At 40.4% G+C, this 23,350-nt stretch overlaps 1 protein-coding gene across 1 annotated transcript in view; it reads right to left on the reverse strand.

Moving 5' to 3' along the window:
* Nucleotides 1–20,753, reverse strand: part of GRID1 (glutamate ionotropic receptor delta type subunit 1) — a 596,456-nt gene extending 575,703 nt beyond the window's left edge. Inside the window, exon 1 of the mRNA XM_061449455.1 lies at nt 20,626–20,753. Coding sequence (XP_061305439.1) covers nt 20,626–20,689 — 64 coding nt within the window. The 5' untranslated portion in view covers nt 20,690–20,753. The remainder of the gene's footprint in view (nt 1–20,625) is intronic.
* Nucleotides 20,754–23,350: the final 2,597 nt, after the last annotated feature.

Below are 23,350 nucleotides of genomic sequence, written 5' to 3' on the forward strand. Positions count from 1 at the left end.
AGGTTTTATCACTGGTTCAGTGGAAGTGAAATAGAGTTCTGGGAGGAGGGAGCCTGCATTATGTGAGAACAGTTAGATGCAAGGACAGCAGTATTTTTGTGATTGTGAAGTCAGATGCAAAGCCAGTATTTACTATCCATTTGTGTCAGCCATGACCATAGAGGAGAACCTGATGGCATGATGATAGCCAATTTGGTTGCAGATTTTGTGTGCACAAAGAGCTATGAATATATTCAGTGATTCTCAGATTTTGCCTGCATCCCACACTTGGCCTGCAGAGTAGAAATAGTGAAATACATATTTTTCAAGCCACATTGCTCTCTGCAGGACAGCAAGCAGTCTGAGACTTTTCATAGGCTCTCTACAGGTGTGCTTATTTGTGGGTTTTTACTTCAGTATATGTGAAACCAGGAATTTTCATCTGTATCTTATCTGACTTTTCTGGATGGAGTCAGCTCAGTGGGTGATCTCACCATTGAGGGGTAATGCACTCACATAGACAAAGGCGTGACTGTCAAGCAACATTGAGAAATTACAGCAACTGTGTGTACAGAGAAAAAAAGGTAACACACATAAATGAAAAATCCTATAACTTCCGGGAAGCAAAAGGCATAGGTACATACAAGAGGATGATTCTCAAATAGAGAATTTATTTATTCTCTTTACAGATTACTTAGATCAGAAATATACAGTAGGAACTATTTCCTCAAATCCAAAGTGAAGATACTGAATACTTAAAAGAAATCTCCCTAGTTTTCCAAAAGCCTGGATTAAATTGAAGAACAAGAATAAACAAACAAACAACAAATCTGTTCTAGTAGGACAATAACTCCTATTTTAACTGCAAGAAGCTTATGAGATTACTATTACTACAGTTGAATAGGAAAGACTATCCCATGTTTAATGATGACATCCAAAGACAATAAAAGGTAGGAATAAAAGCAATAGAAATAAAGGCCTTGTACTGTGGGTGGGATCACAAAATTCATAGCATGTGAAGCACCCACCACTTGAGTTACATGCTGCTGCATTTAAAAAAAGAAAAATTTAAGAAAAAGTGTCCTTATATGCAGAGGGACTGTGAAATCAGGATCAATAGCTTGATCCTGACCATTGTGTCAGGTGGTAAAACTGGATATTGCTCTGAGTTCCCAATGGGCTAAAACTTTGTTAGGTTAAGACTAATAAAAGGAAACATGAGGAGAGGGTATAGGGTATTTGTAATTGATACATACAGTTTCTCTAGAAGCGCACACAAAAAGTCAACTGGAAGGATGCATTTATCAGAAGATTCATAGAAAGCAGCATAAGGGCCAGGGGAGTGACATGGGCATGAGGTCAGTAACTGACAAGATTCAGAAGTCCACCTTCCCTGCAAGCTTTACTCTTCCCAGAGAATGAAGGAAACGAAGGAAGGAGGCTTCAGTGGATGGTGTTCCTGTCTGCTGAAGTATTTACTACCTTTGCTCTCCTCAACCTTACAAGTGGATTTATTCTACCCACATTTTACACACTTTACCCTTGATGAAAAAACTCCCCCGTCAAGGAGACAAAGGTGCTTGCTGAGTTAGGATCCAGGTTAATTGGACTTGCTTAATCCGCAAACAAAGGCTCCCACCTGCTATGCTCAGGTCTACATACCCTAACTCAAGAACTTTGCTGGGAACACAATGTCTGTGCAAGGTGCACAAGCAGTAATTCAGTTTAAGCAATATGAATAGATCAATACCAGCAATACCAGCGACTGGCTGGGACAAAAGGTGTAACACTGAGCTCTCATTTTAAAAGCATTTGGAAAAGAGTTTAAGCAAATCTTTCTTGTTAGCTTTTCTACATATTATTCCCTCATAACTGGAAATTAATACTGTTCAAGATGGAGTCAGTATGTTGTAACTAGTTAGAAGACTATGGTCACATAAATTCTAAAAATCAGTGATGCAGGATATTTGCTAATTGGGCAGAGATGCTGGGCTAAATAAGGCCTCAGAGTACTACTTCCATTACTCTTCTTGAAATGAGTTGAGAGGGGGGAAGGGAAGGAGGGTGTCTTTGCAGAAAAACATGTTCTGTTCAAACAAATCGTCATGTGTGCAAGAAGAGCACAAGACTTCTTCCTGACATGACTGACTCAGCAGAGGCTCTGCAGAAAGCTTTGCCAGCATCTTAAACCCCCAAATTAAAGCCCTCATTTGATTTCCTTGACTTCCACAGCTGGTATTCTGCTGTCATTTGGCCTTCCCTCTTTTCTGCATGACACCAAGGTATCTTGCTAAAAGAAAGAATTAAGTAATTATTGCAGCTGTTTCAACAGACATCTAAAGCACTGTTCTCAGGTAACAGATTTTGTTAAAGTTACTGGACTAGAGTTCTTGTCTGCTACCATGTTGCAAAAATCCACCTCTCTCTCTTACCCGTAACGTAATAAAAAGCTCAATAAAATCCACAATACACACTACTAAAATGCTTTCTCTTTCTCTACCAGTTGGCAATCTGGTTGTCAAATTAACAGAATGCAAAAGAGAATCTGACATGACAAGCAAAACTTTAGAGTTTTTTTTGCCTCTCTCCTGAGACTACGAGGTGTGTTTTCTGCTGTATTACTATAGTAGCTAGTATGAAACCTGTATAATTGACATTTCTTCTGCTCCTACTGCTTATTTCCTGACCCAAAACCAGATTCTTATAATGTAACCACCTCTACAACAGTAATCTCTGATGTCACAAGTAGATTATAACTTCACTCAGGGAAGACACAGCAGGAGGCTATGAATTTTCAAATACTGAATCCTGTCCTCATGCAAAAGTATTTGATAATTTAAAAAAAAAAAAATTAGGGAAGGTGAAATAAAATAAAATAGAAGTGTCTGCAGAACCACAGCTCAACAAAATCTGGTGCTTTTCAAGTTTAACAGCAGGAGTCAGTAACTCTGTCAGGAAGTTCATGTCTATGTGGGGAAGTAGGACTACTCCCAAGCAGAAAAGTCCTTTTGATAAACTACCCACTGCTAATAGAAATCCAGTCAGGAAATGAATGATGCCTGTTACATGGAAAAAGTATGTGGTCTCTTGCTAGGAATACTCTTTTGTTTTTTATTTTGCCTATGCTTTTCTGGGAATATTCACACCAGGTATTTTCTCTGACTCATAGCCTTGTCAGCCATATCAAACCAGTGAGAATGGGACTGTATTATGGGTAATGTGGAAGAAGTTTTAGATGAATATACATTAAACAAGCCATAAATAAAGCTCAAATTGGATAAATTTAGGTTTAACTAGGGGGCTTACTGAAAGTTTTTCAATTTAAACAATAGTTTCCTCAAATGGAGCAGAATAATCTCCTTCCTCTTCTGCTTAACAATAGCAAAAGGAATCTGTATGAACCCAGGCTCCATCTTTATTGTTACAGCAGCTGCAACGGCAGTGTGTGAGCTGTTTCAATAGCTGTAAAGTGCATCCATGTTGGTAAGTGCCTTTTATTTTTGTGAGTACAAATACTATCCTTTTTTTATCAGAAATGAGAGAATAAAGGGTATCATCACAATTTTCACCAGGGTAAAAATTTGTCAGCTACACTGGGGAGAGGGATTAACTGACAGGAGAGCTGCAGATAAACATTTCCTGAACTGCACATAGTGCCATGAAAGTACATGAGGAATACTGTGCTCTGAAAAAGACAGGGAAGAAAAAGCTCCACCAAAGCCATTACAGCCATTGCAATAACTTACTGATATTTAGGGCACACAGTTCAGTTATCATAGAATCAACTAGGTGGGAAAAGACCTTTAAAATCATCAAGTCCAAACGTTACCCCAGGACTGCCAAGTCCACCATTAAACCATGTCACTAAGGGCCTCATATACATGGCTTTTGAACACTCCCAGGGACAGTGATTGCACCACTGCCCTGGGCAGACTGTTCCAATGCCTGACTACCCTTTTAATGAAGAAGGTTTTCTTAATATTCAGTCTAAACCTCCCCGGGCACATCTTGAAGCCATTACCTCTTGTCATAGAACCATGGAATGGTTTGGGTTGGAAAGGGTTTTAAGATTATCCAGTTCCACCCCCCTGCCATGGGGGACACCTTGCACTAAACTATGTCACTCAAGGCTCTGTCCAACCTTGACTTGAACACTGCCAGGGATGGAGCATTTACCACTTCTCCAGACAACCTGTTCCAGTGCCTCACCGCCCTCGCAGTAAAGAAGTTCTTCCTTGCATCTAACCTAAACTTCCTTGTTTAAGTTTAAACCCATTATCTCTTGTCCTATCACTACAGTCCCTGATGAAGAGTTTCTCTGTCAGAGTGCAAATAATTTCACTCTCGCGAGACCTAAGTAATCAAACTCTGACTGACAAGAGGTTGAGTTGGAAGTTAAAAAACCTCAATGTTTTAGCACGAAGCTCCGCCTGATGAAGAAACAATAAGATTGCTTTTGGTTGCCTGTAGCGACTGTCTTTGGACCTGATCTTCCATCACTGCCTTTTACATGTTTACCAAGTTTTGGAATATGGACTGCCCTTAGTGCCAATGAAGACTCCCTTCATGGCTCCTCCCTCATTAGTAATAATACAGAGCTGAGGAACAAATGTGATGCAGGGACTTGAATTTACCTTCAGAACTGGATGAAGCTCAGTGGTTGCCAAGACACAGACAAAATCACTGAGCCACAGTATCCTTAAAAGCAGTGAATTGCTATGGCTGAAGTCACTGATGCTCTCACAAGGCACAGAAGAGTGGGCAATTGCAGCTACATCGTGGAAGAGAATACACAAACATGCAAAGATCAACCTGCATCTGCAATTCAAAAGTAACTTGTAGGTGGTGCTATAAGCCAGAGAACAGCAATGAAAAAAATAAACAGGTTACTTTGTGTAAGGGGATATATGTTACTTCAAGGATGGGCTTCAGAAACAACAATGCATTTTCTCTAATGGGCATCTCCACTGCACAAGTTCCAGAAGCCTACAGACACCTGGATTATAAAACCTTAGAGTGTAAAATGAGCACAAAGATAATTGTATAGGCTTTCATCAAGGCAAAGGATGATAAACGACACAGCAAAGCATTTCATAGTTGCAGAATACTACACACACTCCAACCATAAAAAATAAAACAAAATAAAACAAAATAAAATAAAATTAAATTAAATTAAAAAAAACAACCTACATATAAACCAAAGCTATGCAGATTAAAAATTCTAAAATAAGCACAGAGCCTGGGAAAAGGAAGCTTAATGAGCTACCTTGCTAGGCGCAGCCTTTGTATCTATGAATAACGTGATGTTTACTCTCACATTTATTTTAGGAAAAGGAAAAATGACTGAAACTAATGTTCTAAAAGGTGAACATCAAAGCTTTAAAGGGACACTACTTCAGATCCAAAATGTCTAGCACTGTGTATATACACAGGTGAGTGATTAGCAGAAGGCTTTAAATTAAAGAATATTTTTTTAAATCATTGGTGATTGTCTTCATTTTTTAATAACCAACTTAACATCCTCACCAGCAACTGTTTTCTGAGGGTTAGGGCTTTCTTCCCTGAATTATGGATGCTGGCAGCAGATCAAACCAAAACCCTGAGTGAGTTACAACTTCCAGAAACCTCAACCAAGATTCTAGGAAAACCAATAGCCCCAATTTCAAGGCCTCTCTTCTGTATTGTCCTATGCTACACTAAGCTCGTAAAGCTTGTAAAGCAAGAGGCAGTGAACAAAAATACTTGTGAAGACATCATCTCCTACAATAGAAAAATAGTGAAGCAGCCCTGAGGATCTGGCAGGCAAGTGAAGGATGAATTAATTTTATTGTGATTAACTGAATCTCTTGTGATAAGAAACATCAGCTCAGTTAAAAATGAGGCATGTATCACAAGCTCATAATTGTGAAGCAAGTTAGATATTTATGCAGTTGTGCTGTCTCCGAGTTTTGGAGCTTAGGCCCTCATTGTGCACTGCAATATGTAAACACAGTAGCTTAAACCTATCACTTTATGTATCCTAGTGCTCCTACCATGGTATCTACTGGTACAGATGTGGCAGTCACAGCTGCAAAAGCCCAGAGTAGGGGGAGGAGGAAGGAAATTCTGGAACAGATAAAAGCAGAGAAGTGTTCAACATGGCTGCGTTTCCAACTCTGCTGTTAGCAGCTAAGCTGTAGACCAAAAGCCACATCCCATAGAAAAGAAAGGAGGACAGAGAACTCAGCAAAGGTTTTACTGAATTATATTCCATAATAAATACAATAAAGCTACCCAGCCCTGTAAGTTGCTTCCCTGCACTCAGTCTGGGCTACTCGTCTTTTGGTCTTTTACTGAGCTATTTGATGGAGATTCCAATAGCAGCAGAATTTTTTACCTTCTGCTCACACTTCTTTCTGTGGCATTCAACACAGCTTTCCCCTCTAGGCTGAAGTGCACTAGGATGGGATCTGAAATTCAAGATCTACTGGAGGAATTTAAGCATGTCCCAAGCCAACATATCTCAGTTTTCTCATCAAATACTGACCTATCTGAAAAGCACTTAATGCCTGCAGACACCTTGAACACTCATGGTTTCTTTCAAATGGCCTTTCCTACTGCTCTGTGTTTACTTCCATGGTCTACTCCTTTTATCAGTGTACAGCATCGGTGCACAACCGTACACAGCACACTTGTAAAGAGAAGAAGCATTATTCCTCCAGAGCTTCAGGGATGATGTTACTAGAGGTCTGATTCCCATAGCAAGTACATTGCAAGCATAATAAACCATGTATTTGCATCAAGGGATTATGTCCATGAGCACAGGGGAATGGACTCAGTAGTCTTTCTCTATCCCTGACCACTGTGACCCCTACAGCAAATTTGCACTGAAAAAAAACAATAAACAAACAAACAAAACCAACAACCAAGCAAAACAAAAACCAAACCAAACCAACCAAACAACAAAAAACCCCCACCTCAACAAAAATCCCAGCATAGCTCCAGAATGACAGATTGGTGCCTTTTTCCTTTTAAAACAAGTCACTTCTTATTTTATGGTTACATCAGATGCACTTTCCTCACTTAGATTTAAGGAGGACAGGCTGGTTATATTTCCTCTATTTTTGCCAGAAGCTTTGTAGTTTGTGCTTGATGCCTCAGGACAGGGCTGATCTAATTCCACAAACTATGGTTGATCTGTTTTGCTTTTTACTGAGCAACAGCTCACAAAAATAATCTCTACGATCTTGACTGCAGCAATTGGGCAGGATTAGAAAGTCAAAGGTCTGACATACACAGGCATGTACCTTTGTCTTTAATTCAGTGTGCCTCCATTATCAGACAGTAATTCAGATAATCTTCCTTTTGAATTTTAGACAAGTAACTCCTTGCACCCTTTTTTATTGGCATAACTAATGGACTTTTATCCCCTCTACATGAATGAAAATATACTGTCAACTACTACTGTGAAAGTAAAGCAGTCCCCTTATGTTGGCTGTAGGGTGCCTGATCTGAAGAGCCTCTCAGAACTAGCAGCTGGCACTAGTTAGCATCTTTCTGGCAGTCTCAGACAAGCTGCCAGCGGCAGAGTGAACTGGATACTCCCTGCTATCATGCCTCCAGGCAGGTTGTCACTTTCTACAGCAATGTAAGGGCATACTGGTAGATGTAGGCAGGGTGGTTTGTGCTGCTAATGCCTCTGCTGTCTCTATCACATTCATAAACAGTTCATTTCAAGATACAGTGCTACCAATTGTCCAGAACACATTTTTAAGCCTTTCCCTCTCACATATGCAAAGTTGTCCATCTCTTTCGTGAAAAGCTGTATTTTAAATTCATATTACACTGGAATTAGGCAGCCACATGCACATTCAGAATTTTGCTCCTCAACCTATCTGTCCCCAGTACTGTAAAAATCAGTCATTTCCCTTGGTCTTCTTTCCCTTGTTAAGTGTCTTAGTGTAGAAAACTAAAACTTCGCAGACTTATACTTCTGCAGGTCCTAAAGAAACTTTTTTTCTTGCATTGTGAAAGTTTAGATAGAATAAAGATTGTGGAGCACATACAGAGTGAGTTTCTGTGACAGTCAAGTGGCTCAGTCCTGTGGCTTTAATCAGTTTTTTTGATCAGTTTTCATTTTTCCCAAACTACAAATCCCATCTTCTGAGTTAGCACAGGAACTACTATGTTTTTTCTCCCAGTCACAAGGGAAGCTCATAGACTGCAAAACAGGAACTAACTTTTCCCAACTATCTCTGTTCCTGTTGTCTCTTCACTTTCATAACCAACCACTCAAACCAAGGCATCATGCCTTCCCTCTCGTCCCTTATTCACTCAAACTGAAATTAGCCCTTTGAGCCAAACAGACTGAAAGTCATCAGTCCAGTCCTAGTCCCTCTTTCATGAAAAAAATTCATCTTTTCTCAGCTTTCTTCCTCATATAGGTGATATGATGCATTTACACCTCTGTCTTTTTCCCCATTTTTCTTGTTGCAATTCCTGCAATTCCTACAAACCTTCTACAAACTCCAGGCCTCAGAATATCCCAGTTCCAGGCGAAAGTAACTACAACTTGCCTTAGAGAACTTCACTGCCTTGCTACAATTTCCCCATTTTAAGAGTTAAAAGTTCCTTCTCCTTCTCCTCTTATGATTTGTATAAAAAAATACCTTTCTTCCCATTATCACTGGTCTCTGACAGCAGTTGCCCTATTTTGTTTCATGTTTTACAGCCAGGTACCCTGTCTTAAAATTCAGAAGGAGGTGGATAGCTTTTTCAGCAGTAAATGCCTGGGAAAGTACCAACAAGTACATAACAAGTAACTCTGTTCCATCTCTGTCACTGTCTTTTATTCTTCAGTGTGGGAGGGCTGTGCAGTGTCAGAGCTCCCCATTCAGCACACTGCTAGATATGCTGGCCTTGGAATCTATTCTATTATTTATTCTGGAAGTAAGGAATAGGATACTTTAAATTTACAAAAAATATTCCTTTTCTTTTTGTTGTTGTTGTTAAAATGAGTGGTCTGTTCCATATGATGTATCTTTTCCTAGCTTACTGACTGGAAGGGTGGAAGGACCTGTCTTCTGCTTTATGGTATTTCTTCATCTGGCTCTGTAGATGTTTAGGATTCAGGGACTGCCGGGGGGAGGGTGTCTAATTTAATTTAATTGGAGTGTGTGCTTATTTATTTTTCTATTAAATGATCTAAATATTTATGAATGTATCAGAGTGCTAGAGAAAATAATCCCTCTTTCTATCAAAAGATAGCAGAAATAATTCAAACACTACTAAGAGAGAAGACCACAAAATATGCCTCAAATTTTGCTAATAGCTGTCATGATGATCAGTTTTTTGATCTCCTATGCTGCCACATCACACCCATGCAAAAAAATAATACCCTGGAGACCTATATATTCTTAGTATTTGACTGGACTTGCTTCCAACAAAACTAACCACCATCCACATGTTGTGGTTATTTACCGCAACAGTTATGAGGACATGTTTGTGCAGATAGCAAAAAATAAGTCCAAACATTGCCTTTCACCAGTCTATGAAGAGAGAATGACAGTTTTTTCCATATTTCACATCTACTTATCCATTAGAAATCTTGCCCTTTATTGAAAAATAAATGAAACCCCTTGGATTTGAGACAAAATTTGAACATGTGAAGTAATTACATTGTACAGGTTCAGAAAGCATGTAAAGAGGAAACAAGATACTTCTTCAAATCTCAGGTTTTCTTCAGAGAGTTCTTGGAATAAAAACAATCAAAAATGTCTGGTTTGTTTTTAAAATAATCCAAGAACATGTACAATATACTTCCATTGGTTTACCCATCTGCACTGGGGAAGAATTACCAGCTGTAGTAACTATATATAAAGGAAGGATGTCCATACCTACACTGCTGTTAGCATCTGAACTCACAGTGATGAGCATACCATTTCTTCAGCACTGAACACAGTAATAGAAACATCATCTCAGCAGAAAGTATGTCTTATAAATGTAGCTGGTGCATACTGTGAACTGTTATTGCATTGGGCTTTCCGGCTTCAGCCTATACACTTGGATTTAAGGTACATACTTATCAGACTACAAATGATCTGAGTTATATTCTACTTGCAGGCAAACACCAGCCTATGCAAACATCATCTTCCCGAGTACTTAATTTATATGGTTGTTCTGGATATAACACAGTGTTATATAGTCTTTAAATGAAAGGCAGCAGTAAAGGAGACAACATCCACTGCAGGATAACAGAGATTTATATACTCCAGCCAGCCCCAAATCTATTTTCCTAAAACACCAGGAGTAAAATTTGAAACTCTGAAGTCACAGCAGTTACACCTAGGATCAATCCAACCTTTAGCCACTGGTTAGGATAGGTATTTGTAAAAATACAAATAGCAAAAATATGTACTAGAAAACCCCCCAAAAACCAAAACAAACAAATAAAAAAACCTTGGGAGTAATTTTTTTTTTTCTTCCATCATCTGCAAATTTTCAGGTTGCTTTGCCTGCTGTTGTGTGAAGGCTATATATTTCCTGAACTTGCTTTGTTTCTCTGGGAATGAATATACTGATTTGTTGTAGTTTCCTTCTATTTATTCATTTAGGAGAACGTTTTTCAAAATGGCTGAAGAGTCAAATCCCTTTGACTCTCAATGGGATTTGTTTTCCAAAATACTCTAGATGCTTTTGAAAACCCTAAAGCCCCAGTCCTACAAGTCTGCCTTGTGTTCTATTGTGTTTTTATTTCACAATTGTTCTACTGAACTGGCTTACAAGCATGCATATTTCCTAATCAGCCCATTTTAAGGAACTCTGGAGAATACGCATAAAATACTTTGTCTTCTGTAAGGTAATCATAAGCACTCACAACAGAATGTTTATGCATCTTATGCTGCCCCAGCTCATACGTAAGTATATTAGAATTCAGCAAAGTGACTCTGAAGGATCAGAGAAGCCAAGAGTGCATGGGAGAAATGTTTCACTGGATAGTTTTAAATCTCCACTCATAAATCAGAGGGAACTGTGAACTGTTTGGAAGAGAGTATTAGCCACATTCAATTTATTCCCTGACACACAGCGGGGCAGCATTTCAGATCAAATTTACCCTACTGAACACACTGTGTTACTCAGCTCTGCTGAGCATTTCATAGTAGTAATACAGAGGAGGCAGGTGAGGTGAATCATAAAAGATCAGAAAAGACCAAATCATTGTATTTACCTCTCAGCTTTCCTACATTACAGTGCTTACCAAGTAAAGCTGCTGCATCAGCTCACAAGGCAAAATGGTGACCTGGTGTGGTGGTTTTGAAAACCTGAAAGACCTCAAGTGGGATCATGCACACAGTGTTCCCAGTGTGGAATATGAAGAAGCCTTCATTCCTTTGTGTCTCAAGTTTAAAAATTAAATTGATTGACATAGTTTAGCCCAGACTCACTGAACTCAGTTAGACTGGCTCATGACAAGGTCTTTAAGAATTAAAATTCTGCCCCCCATCCCCTTAAGACATAACTGGTTTTCTTCAACAAAGCATCATCCTCCAGCATAGTCTGCATATTTGTGAATGTTTGGAAGTCACTTATTAGAAAAACATCAAATGAACTATCCAAATTATTAATTTAACTCAAAGGGTTAAAATTTAAAAATGTGTTACAGAAATACACCTGCTGAAGCAACAGTCATTCAAGCCTAGAAAGTCACAACTCAGCAAGCTATTCAGCTATTGCAAACAACTCCCATTGAGTATCTCCCATAACATTTTAGGCAATAAACAATATGCAAACTTAAAGTTAGTTTTTAAGAGTAAAAATTTAAGATTTTTTTTATTCAAGAATTATTATGCCCTATGTCATTTAGAATGGTAGGTGAAAGAAGCAAAGATGACAAAAGCTTGCAAGATAAACAAATATTCCAATACCTTAGCCTAAGCAGGTTATAATTGCAAAGTGAATCACCACAAATACACATTGAATACCCACATCATTATCTACCTTTTGGAGTGATTACATGGATGATCAGATTAATAACTTTGTCTAAATTTTCTGTAGGCTAGACAGAACTAATTCAGCACCTCTGAGAGTCCGGGAAACAAATTAACCTGGCAGCATCAAAAATAATACAAAACCTAAAATGGCAACTTCTGTTGAGGAGCTTTTTAAAAATTAAATTGCTACTTACCTAGGGTCACAATTTGTATGTTGCCTTTTATAGCTCATATGAACTCAACTTCATTTTTTTTCCCATTTTTCTCCTAATTTCTGGTAGAGGTTTGACATTGCACTCTGTTTCTGATTTTCTAACTTAAAATAAATCTATAGAAATTAGTAACAATAAATCTAAGGAAATTATCAGCAAGCAAACCCAACAAGTAACCGACTGCAGTTAAACGCGGACTCCCCCGCCCCAGTCAGCTGGCCATGATCAAAGACAGAGCAGATCAATTGTAAGGTCATTAAAGACAAGGGAAACACAATGGATATTGACGTAAGAGAAAACAACCTTAGAGGAGTCTAATTGGTAGTACCGTCATTTTAATGGAAGAACTATTCAAGTGGGACAAGGCCTACTATATGCCCTCACTCACCTATAAGAGACAGAGGTCTCTTACTATTAGTGCACATGCCCAATTAACTACTTACTCAGCCATTCATCTGCAAATGACCCGAACTTTGTAATTGATCCCAGTGGGACCACCAGGGTTTCCCCAGTTGTGGGCAATTATTGAATGTTTCATTATGGCATTCAGCTGTCACCCACATGCAAAAGAAACCCATTTTATACTACAAAATGCTGTGTGATATTTCCTTTAAATTGTATTCATGTGAAGAGACATTTTGTGAAGCAGAATTCTTAGAAATAATCACAATACATAAGCAATTGGAGTGAATTAATTTTACCTGATTCAACTGGTAGTCATTATAATTACAAAACCAGCTCGGCTTGCTATAGAATTCTCTATCGATCAACTTCCATCTTGTAAGAGCAGTAAAGAAAGAAAAGCATTTGAAGGTACCTCATTATCTTCCTGATTACAGATGAGTGCATGAGCCAAGTATGGCTCTCTCTATATGCTAGCTTCAGTGACTAGTGTGCCAATAAAAGGAACAAAATGTAACAGAACTTGGAGAGTTACTTCTTCCATAGAAATAACACTTTAGCAGCTATAGATAGTTTCACTATTAAAAGTCAAAAAAATACAAAACTGGGGTAGATCCAGGAATTCAACCTACAGGTTAATTTACCACAGCATACTTAAAGTAATGCTAGGAGCCTGACATAATAGACGACATCTAGGGTTTGAAATTCAGCATTATAGACTACTTGGATTTAAATGGTACCTCCAATGTCACTCTCAATACAGTTATGATATGGAAATGAAGATTTGTGTCACAGATTTACTTTCTACAGTACAAAAACACCTCATGATCCTGTCTTCTAAAACACAATTGCAAATTTAATCACTGCTGTGAAATCAGCCTGAATTACACACTTGCAAGTTCTTGTGTGTTCTGAAAATATTAAGGTAATAAAATAAACTCATTATCACAGTTTCAGGAAGGCTGCAATGGAAAAATAAATCCTATGATGAACATCTGGCTGTAGGATGTATAATGAAGCCAATATAGAGTGGTCTAAGGATTGAAACTGGCCAAAGAATAAATAGCAGCAGACTGGTTCACATTTTCCCTGCCCTTCGTCTACATGACCATAAATCTTTCTTGAAGGAGAAATTACACCTACCTATTTCCCTAAAACAAGGATGGATCACTGAACGTGCTAAAAGGTCAACAGCAATTTATCTACGTAACCATCTGGTATAAGACTGACAGATCTTATCAGCCTGTTCTCTTAATGATAAAATATGATAGATACCATTATTTTGATGGGTACTAGTCCCTTTTTTCCCTATGCCAAGAGTAGCTTTTGTCAAAACACAAGAAATAATGCAAAGTTGCTAAGAGAGATTTAAAAACAAGCACATACAAATTTAATTACTTATCCATGTGAGAAAAGAAAACTGCAATGAGAAAATCATCAACCACCCAATTTTCATTTTGAAATGAAAATTCAAAATTTTGAATGAAATTTTTCATTTGAAATGAATATTCAAAATTTTCATTTTGAAAATGAACAGATATTATTCAAGCCCAAAACATAAAAGAACATACAGGTAGAAATCAGGTCTGATTTCAGTGTTGATTTTCAATGTTCTTCTGATGCTGTAACAATAGCTAGCAAAAAAAGTCCTGTGCCAATAGACATATAACATTTCATCACAATTCGTTTATTTTCCTAATACACTTTAATTTTCTGACCTCTCTTTTCATAAGCAACATGATTTACAGCAGATTCAGGGCCTGATTACACAGGACATTAATGCAAAAGGAGATGGAGTGAATTTATTGCTCACTAGCTACTTGACAAACTGAGTCTTGATGTGGGTATAAATTTTAGCTGCTAAGCTCTAGCCAGTCTTTGCTGAAACATGTATAAACTCCAGCATTTGGATAATTCAAAATTCATTCAAAGGTGTGTACAGACTAAAAGAGTTTTCCCCGATATGAAGCATCATTCCTCACCATTATGAAAAATTTCAGACCAAATGTCTTATTTGAGCTATAAACCTCTAAACAGATACTGTTGTAACAGAAACTGGTGTAAGTAATATCAGCCCTACCTGTACTGGGAAAAAGATCCACTCTGTGAGAATGCTGAGGCAAAGCTGAGTCATGGCCTACCTTTACAACTGCACAGCAGAGACATATTGAACACTACACAAATGTGAATGTGCAAGTAGTTCCCTGAAACTTTTTGTTCAAAGAGAGAGCAAATAATGGTCAGACTGAAGATCTATGGAATTGAATAGAAAAAGTCTCCAACAGATTTGAAGGGATTCCTGTTCAGCACTGTAATATTTGTTTTCATGTAACCCAAAGCTATTCTGCAGATTTCCAGCCTAAGCTTCTAAGCGTGAATTGCAGTGGAATTTGGAATGCATTCAAATGCTATTGGCTCTTCAGAAGTGGAGTTAAATTCACACTAAAAAGCACTGTTTGACAAATAGGAATATGCTTATTTCCCCGAAAATTGTGTAGATTCAAATGGCAACGTTGTGAAAACAAGAACTCTATTTTTGGGGGGGAATCTGAGTTTGTTCCAGTCACAAAACACAGAGTATCACTGGGTTTGCAACACATCCAGTAATAACAGAAGGTAGCAAGGATCACTGTGGAATTTTGTGCTTATTTTAAAGCTCTTTAAATCAGAAAGTTGCACATGCGATTTTCCAGCTTATCCATAGAAAGGCAGCAGTGTATTGTTCAGAGGTAAATAACACTTACTAACATCTTTTCATCTTTCTTCTTTGTAGTGTGCAATTTGCTGTTAATACATTTAATACAATATATTTCCATGTTTTTGAGCTGGTGTTTTACTCCTGAGACCCTGTAGAGGGCAATAGGAAATACAAACACGGCCTCCTCCTAAGCCTTACGTTTCTGAGACTGTAACGTGACAGAGCTAACGAGGATGGACTGAAATCCAGCAGATACATCCACTTACCACTTCTTATAACTTCTGCTGAATACATAAAGTAAAACAACCTCCGTTCTTCTGCAACCAGAGAACCTTCCACATATTGCAGGGTCTGTGATCCTTTTCCTCAACTTGAAATTTTTTCCTATTTTATTGCAAATGTGGAATCTGTCTATACTACAATTCTGACTTTAAAAAAAAGTTATTTTTCAATGACACATAGGTTCTGCAAGTCTCACTATTAATATTCAGTGCAATAATACTGAAGCAACATTGCCCCTCCTAATATGATTATTTTCCTTTTAATTTTTAGTGTTTTCTCCTGTTGCAGGGGTTTCACTAACTTAGGAGTATGTTTCAAAGGTGCTTGTTTCACTTATATTACTCTATTTTTTGTTTTGCTTTTGTTTTTTAAATGAAAACACAGAAGACTTATTTATACAAGAGCCATATGGAACAGACAAAACAAATTAATTGGGGAAAAACACACTAAAATTTCCAAAGGCTCTGTGCTGGAGAGTTAGACAGTGAAAATCTGCAAGTTGTTAGCATGGCTGATTTCAAGTTCTCAAATCAAGTATCTCAGTACTGGTTATTGCTCCCTTTGAGACAACACAAATAGCGGGATCAACAACATGTTGTTTCCCTACAGGTGATTGTCTAACCACCACCACTATCCTTACTCACAGCAGCAGCAGCTCCATCTGTTTTTGTCATAACTCCACATGAAGAGACAGCCAATGCAGGACTAAGCCCATGCTGCCTGTACAGTTGGCTGATGCCAAAGAGAACAGACAACCTAAACTCTGTCAGTATTGCCATCTGTCAGAGAACCCATTGGGTTCTCTCCTTTATTAAGCCACCAGCTCCCATGGCATTTACAGAAATTTTGTCCTTGAGATAATTCAGCTCAATATGATTAATGGGTTCATATCACAGAATTACAGAGCTGTTAGGGTTGGAAGGGACCTCTACAAATCCTCCACTCCAACCCCCCTACCAAAGCAGGGCCACTTAGAGCGGGTTACACAGGAACATGTCCATGTGGGTTTCGAATGTCTCCAAAGAGGGAGACTCCTCAACCCTTCTGGACAACCTATTCCAGTGCTCTGTCGACCCTCAAAACAGTTGGAACAGTAGAAGCCCCCAACAGTCTTGAGCTCATTTCTATTCAAGCGCATATGGAAATATGAGGCATGATGGGAGGGGTGTGTCTTTATAATATGTTCATATTGGATTAATCAAAGTGCACACCTGTATGCCTCTTGTGTTGGATAAAGGTTTTTTGGGGGGATGGTGGTTAATTTTTGTTTTTTTTTTTTCCAGAAGAGTGTCTAATAGGATTAATTTCAAGGCTGTGGATGTGAGTTACCATGGTTTTTTCCAAGCAAGGAAGAAAAGGCCATGGTGCAAGGCATTATGGGGCTCCCTGCCAAGCCAGCTCTGCTTCATGCTTCTTTGCCAATTAGTCTTGCAATGTCTGCTCCAAAGAAAGAGGTTACCAAGAGCTGGTTCATTTAGCATAATTTCTGTATCTTGTTTTCCCTATGAAAACAATCACTTGTTTATGCACTGGAGCTGGTAATTCAGAGACAAGAAATGAAAAGTAGGAGAGACATACAAAAATACATCTGCACCACCTCCATTCTTGTTACAAAAGATTGTCCTCATTAGGGAACATCCACCAGGTCTGTAGGGGAAGGTGATAAGCTACCTGAGCTAGCAAGGAGTGGCCCAGCCCTGAGCCCACGCGCACAGGCAGTGAACTGTGCTGTAAACAGTAGGCCACACCATGTTTATGCTAAAGGAGATGGGTGTTTGCAAATACTTCTCAGTAACTTCCCTCTGTTTGACCAGAGGCTGTGGGTCCATTGCAGACTGCGTTTGGAATCAGCTAACACCCTCTCAGCCTCCCTAATGTTACCTAGCTGTCTTACCACCTCCTGCAGCTCAGCCACCTGCTGCAAATATGCAAACTGTAATTAGAAGGAAGTGTTAGACCAGCCACATAAGCACTAATTTTGCAAACACACTGCAGCTTGGTTTACACAACAACATTTTGACAGCATAAGTATGTGAGTTAAAAATAGGGAAAAGAGCACAAATCCAGCATCTTATCTATGATGGGCAGATTTGACAAAAGCTGTTGGCCTTGCTGAGGTCACAGTGAGTCTGCCATTTTTTTCTGAAGCAGAACTAGAGTTGCACAGGGACTGCACTGCTGGCTGTCAGTGGATAACAAGCTGTGAAGGCAAGAAAGTATAGCTAAGGAGCAATGATCAACAATTGGAAGCAGTACAATTAGCAGACATGGATCCACAGGAGGACAAACTCCTCCTTTCTTTTTTTTACCTTCATAATTTTCACTAGAAGAGAAACTCCTACTGAATTCACTAGGCTATTGAGGACCTGCCACTGGGCAGGGTCTACCTAAAGTTAACAGCAACTGGGATGGCCCATGATCATTAGGAACTTGGCTCAGGTGCAGCTGAATTTCCCAAATGCAGCGTACTCACAGGCCTTCCTATACTTGTGAGTACATATAAAAAGTCAGTAACAAACTGGTTTATTACCCAGAAACACATAGGATAAGAAAAGAAGTGACTCAGTAGAAACAAATCCTCCACTTTTAATTATTGCTATCAAGCTAATGTTTACCTCATTGTTCTTAGAGAAGTCAGCTTTCGCTTGAAGATTCTGTACAGTGAAGACACCAAGTTCTTTTTCCAAACTGAAGAGATCAAATCTGTGTTCTAAATGGTGTAAAAAAAAAAAAAAGCATTGAAATTTCATGAACAGTACAATTTGTACTTCTATGATAAGAAATGTGCAGCATGAATAATGACTCTGGTATTAAGTAGTTCTGGTCCATCTACTACACTTCCCTCAAGAGCAACTTCAATTTCCATCTCCATTGAGGTTTAAAAAAAAAAAAAAGAGACTGAATTAGAAGCATGTGTCTTTTCTAATTCAGTTTTCTTTAAAACAGTACAGTGGAGTTAAAAATGTCTTGGACAAAGGGCAAGGAATTATGTATAGCTAGAGCAAAGTCAGCAGTATTGTAGCATAAAAACACACACTTGAGCTTTAAAATAGAAACTGCATGCCTGGATTTTAGCAAGGAACCACTTACAGCCCTTTTCATTCCCTGCGTAATGGACTGGATCAGAAAAAAAAAAAGCTAACAAATAAACAGACAAACAAAACCAAACCCACAAAACAATCTGTATGTATTCCAAATTGTTATCTAAACATAGAAAGTCATTTCAGCAGTGAAATTCCATAAGAAGTCAAAAACTTCCTAAGCTTCCAAAACTGGGTAAGGAGTATATTTACCGGAGTGATCCCTCTGTGTTAGTCTAAGTTCCACTGGAATCTTAAACCTGCAATGCAATGGGATTGTGACAAAATGCTGCCCAGAAAAAAAGTATCCAAGTCTTCACTGTATATGCATTTCAGCAGTCACTTCTACATTACAGAGCATGTTTTCTTTCCAAGTAGTATCTTCTGTCACACATGGGATGAAAAATCCTTTTAAAGGCCCAAACAGTAGCATTTCAACCTTCATTTCATTGTTTTCATCGTGAAGACCCTGCCTTCCTCAGCCTTGGTGCATCCATGGGGCCCAGGGTCTATTTCATGTTTAGTTTGCAGTTTGATGCTTATGTCCTTTCAAACAGCATTCACACCTACAGGAACAGCATTCAATACTGAAGTAAGTGCAAACAAACGGATCATGTCATTAAACAAGGATCCAGTTGTTGATAAGCTCCCAAGCAATGTGTAACTGTCTACTATGTGTAGCCAATTATGCCCAAAATGACCACACAAGTTCTTTTCTATTTGTTACAGAAATGAGCCTTCAACATCAGTCACTCAAAAAATCCAACCTGTTTCACATCAGCACCATCTATATATCTACAGCAAACTACAGCAACTTCCACCATACAGCAAACCATCAGCATTGTTCACGCTCAACTTTCCACATCTAGCTTTTTCACAGTCCTACTGGTCCTACCATGGGCTATTTCTGTATGCACATAAATCTCAGCCTCACACTTTGCATAGAATGAAAACAGATCACGAGGTGGCATACAGGACAGTGACTGAGATGAAAGGGCTGTGTAGTGCATGGTGGGGAGAAGCAAACTGTGTGGCATCAAACACCGTTGCCATGGGGGAGATACTGGATATGGATGTTAACACTTAGAAATGTGTTTTACTCATTTTGTCTGGTCTCTTGAGGAAAAAGAAAAAAGCAAATTCCCAAACTGAAGAGTAAAATAACTAAATATATTCCTGTAAATATTAGTGAAATTAGAGACATCAGATATATTAAAATATTTTTTTTAATCAACATCAGACAATGCAGAGTTCACAATTATTTTCCCCCAGTTTCAACAAATCACTATTTAGCATGAAGGAGAAGATTTCCACAGGAAATTGATCAGCTGCGGCTAGCATGCTGCAAACACAGCCCAAGAGAGCAGCAGAGGAGTGGCTAGGTCATTAGTAGCTCACAAGAAAAACCACCTCTTTTACCTGCAGAATTTTATCAGGAGTTCTGACCTTTAAAGAAATCACTTCAGTAGTTAGTTAAAACTCCAGCATGTCACCCTGTGACAGTTACTAAGAGCAGATAAAAGCAAATAAAAGTAGTGGAACCGCTGGACTTCCTTAAGCCTTTCAGGCCACAAGGTAAGCCTAGCTTGCAGTGCTGACCACAAGGCCCTCCTCAGGGGAATGGCCACAGGTCTTGGCAGGGTGCAAAAGCACGTTAGTGCAAAGTCCCTTCCTTCTTGTTTGCTGGTGTTTGACTGTCACCTCTCACCACAACCCACAGAAAGAAACTACTGTCCCAGCCCCTGCAAACACCAGTACTGGCAGGGGGCCAGCAAGGACCCTGCCAGCTCACCTGCCTGAAGAACCTTCTGGAAGCCTGCAGCTCCCACTGCCCTGCTGCCGCTGGGGAGCAAGAGCTCACATAGGGCTGCAGGCACAGCACAGCCCTGAGAGCTGTTGATGGGCTTTGACGCTATGCTGTCATAGCGCAGGGCTGCCCATCAATAAGCATCTGTGTGGCATGGCCGCCACAGCCTCCGACCCTGCAAGTGTTTGGCGCTCACCTTGGGGCACATGGATATCTGAGGCATTTGGTGCATCTCGATTTTCACACTCTAGCGGCAGCATGGTCTGCCGGAGGAACTCCAAGGGGAGCCATCCAGAACGGCTTTTGGGATGAGGGTGGCTGCAATTCCTGATGTGCTGAGGACCCCCCACGGCTCCCGTGTCACATCAGGCTACAAGGTAACCACCCACCCCCCAAACTCTCAGCGCCGCACCCAGGGGAGCAGCAGTGAGAAACTGACCTAAACTGAACGAATGTCCCCCACACGTTTCCTTTCATCTGTCCCTGACGAGTTATCCGGGTTCCCTCCATCCCTTCCTTAGGTACTGCTCTCGACTGAGCACTGCGGGGCGGGGGGAGAAGGGTTCCAGCCAGCGCTGAGCACCCCCCACCCTCCGCCACAAGAACCACCCGCCACCGCCGGGCGGCAGCAGCAACTCCGGGGACGCGTCAGCCGGGCTGCCGCCCCTGGCCTTGGAAGGGCGAAGGCCGCCAAGGGGCGGCACGGCACGGGCGGCGGGAGCCGGAGTTCACTGGCACTCGGCGCAGGCAAAACGGCTGCAGCGGGGCCTGGCAGACGGCAGCCGCCCCGTGGGAAACGGGGGTGAAGGCTCTGCGCTCCCCGCTGCCGGGTGTCCCTCCGGCCCCCAGCTCCGCCTCCATGGGGGAAGGCCTGGTGCCGCTGTGGCGATGGCGCGGCCGGGCAGCATGCCTGGGCTCAGGCAGTAAAGGGGGCGGACCAGCGCCTGCGGGCTGCTTGCAGGCAGCGGTGAGAGGCAGGCTGCCGCCCGGTCGCTGCAGCAGGGGCGCAGGCGGCCTCATGGTACGGCCTGGCCTAGGAGCAGGATTGCGGAGACGTTTGAGCTCACAACTCGTGAGCAAACAGCGAGCCTTTGGGGATTTGGGTCAGGGAGAGCCGGTAGACGCTTTACTCAATCCCATTTGTGAATTAAACTAAAACATGGGCTTAGCATCTATTCTGCAGGTTTAATGACGTTTTAATTGGTGCAGCCTGCCTTTCATTAATTTGGATGAGCTTTGTGGAGGGCCCCACGGTGGGGGACTTCAAAAAGACACTTGGTCAAAGTCATTTGGGAGGCCTCTGGCCAAGAAAAAAACACCAACTCCGACTGCTAAACTACACTTCAATCCCAGTCCCTTTGTCTGGAGGCACACTAGGTACTGCTGCTTCCCTTCCCTGTTTACACACTAGAAGCTCATCTGTAGCAACTGAGAGATACCTGTGCTCATTGTACTTCCAGTGAAACGAGGCATTGTTCCTGAAAATATGCAAAAGATTATTTAAAAATCTGTCTGAAACTCGGGCTGTTTCAACACCTTTTTATGAAAACAAAGAATGTTCTCTAAATAGTATTAATTTTTAAAAGCTTGTGAAAGCAGCCTTTCCTCTACCAAGAATTTACTCTCACAGGACAGAAGTAACCAAATGTAACAAAGCATGTGAACCGAAGACTCTTGAGATTTAGCTGGTTATTTGACAGGCAGAGGAATTGCCTCATTTTGCCTTCTATTTTAATAATGAGCTGCTCTTCTCACTTCCCTGGGTTGAACAGGCTGATCTCACCAGTAAGCTATTTTTTCACTCAAGCATCTGCCCAGCCAACTTGGGCCGAGCCTGTAACGCTAGGCTGGGTTCTCCTATTGAATGAACAGTAATTAAGATCCCAGATGTTGCTGCTGTGCACCTTAAAGCCTTATTTTTGTCAGCAGAGCAGGCACTGCCGTAACTGCAGCTGTAACACGACACAGCAGCATGCATTACTGCGCTTACTGCTTCCTGCTAACATTACGGCTGCCTGTAGCCCTCTATCAGATATTGCCATTGTTAGTAACAGGCCACGTGCTTTGCGCTAACTTTTCAAGGCCTCAGCACTCAGTCATGCCAGGCTTGCTTTGGCTGAACGTTTGCTGACCTGCCTGCAAGTTTTCTTTTAACTTGGCTTAGCTGTAATAGCATTTTTAATCCTGACCACATGGTTACAGATGATTTGGTTTTACTTTTGCTTATCCAAGTATGGTACCACTGTGGTTCTGTACAGACAGGAGTAACAAGTAGTTGTTTTGTGCAGAATGAGATACTTAGAACCAACATAAGGATGTAGTGTGGAGAAATAAAGGCCTGGGATGAACAGCAGAGGCCTCCAGAGGTGGAGACACAGGATTTCATGGGGAGGAGGACAGGCACAAGATGACGACAGATGAGGCACAGGCATGCCACTGGAGACCCCACAGGTATAAACAAATGAACAGCTGTTTTCCATTAAAAAGAAATACAGATGTAGAGTTACAGCAAACCACCTTTTTATGGAAGAACAGAACAAAGAACACATTACTAGCATATGCAAGATACATCACTTACGGTAAAGTTGGATATCAGGTAAAGTTGCAAACCAGCAATGAAACAGCAAGGTATGAAAGCCTGTTGGCAAACATAAAGACCCCAAGTGGATCCTGGAGAGAGAAAGATGCAATCGTCAGTATCATACTCCTGCCAGCAAAAGACCCTATGTGCTGGTGACCAGCCTTAGCACCCCCACCACCGCACTGAAGCCACCAACCTGAGAAGTAATGGCAGAGGGAGCACACCACCAGGAAAGGGTAAAGAGCTAGGAAGCGTGAGTATAACAATTTCAGGTGTACCATTATTTTTATTGCAATTCATTCTGTATAGAAGTGGTTTTTCTTTTTCTGTAATAATTAGA

The sequence above is a fragment of the Pezoporus flaviventris genome, unplaced genomic scaffold (assembly GCF_033815535.1).
Source record: "Pezoporus flaviventris isolate CSIRO_AGI_PZ_B2104156 unplaced genomic scaffold, CSIRO_AGI_Pfla_v1 ptg000001l, whole genome shotgun sequence".
Lineage (NCBI taxonomy): Eukaryota > Metazoa > Chordata > Aves > Psittaciformes > Psittacidae > Pezoporus > Pezoporus flaviventris.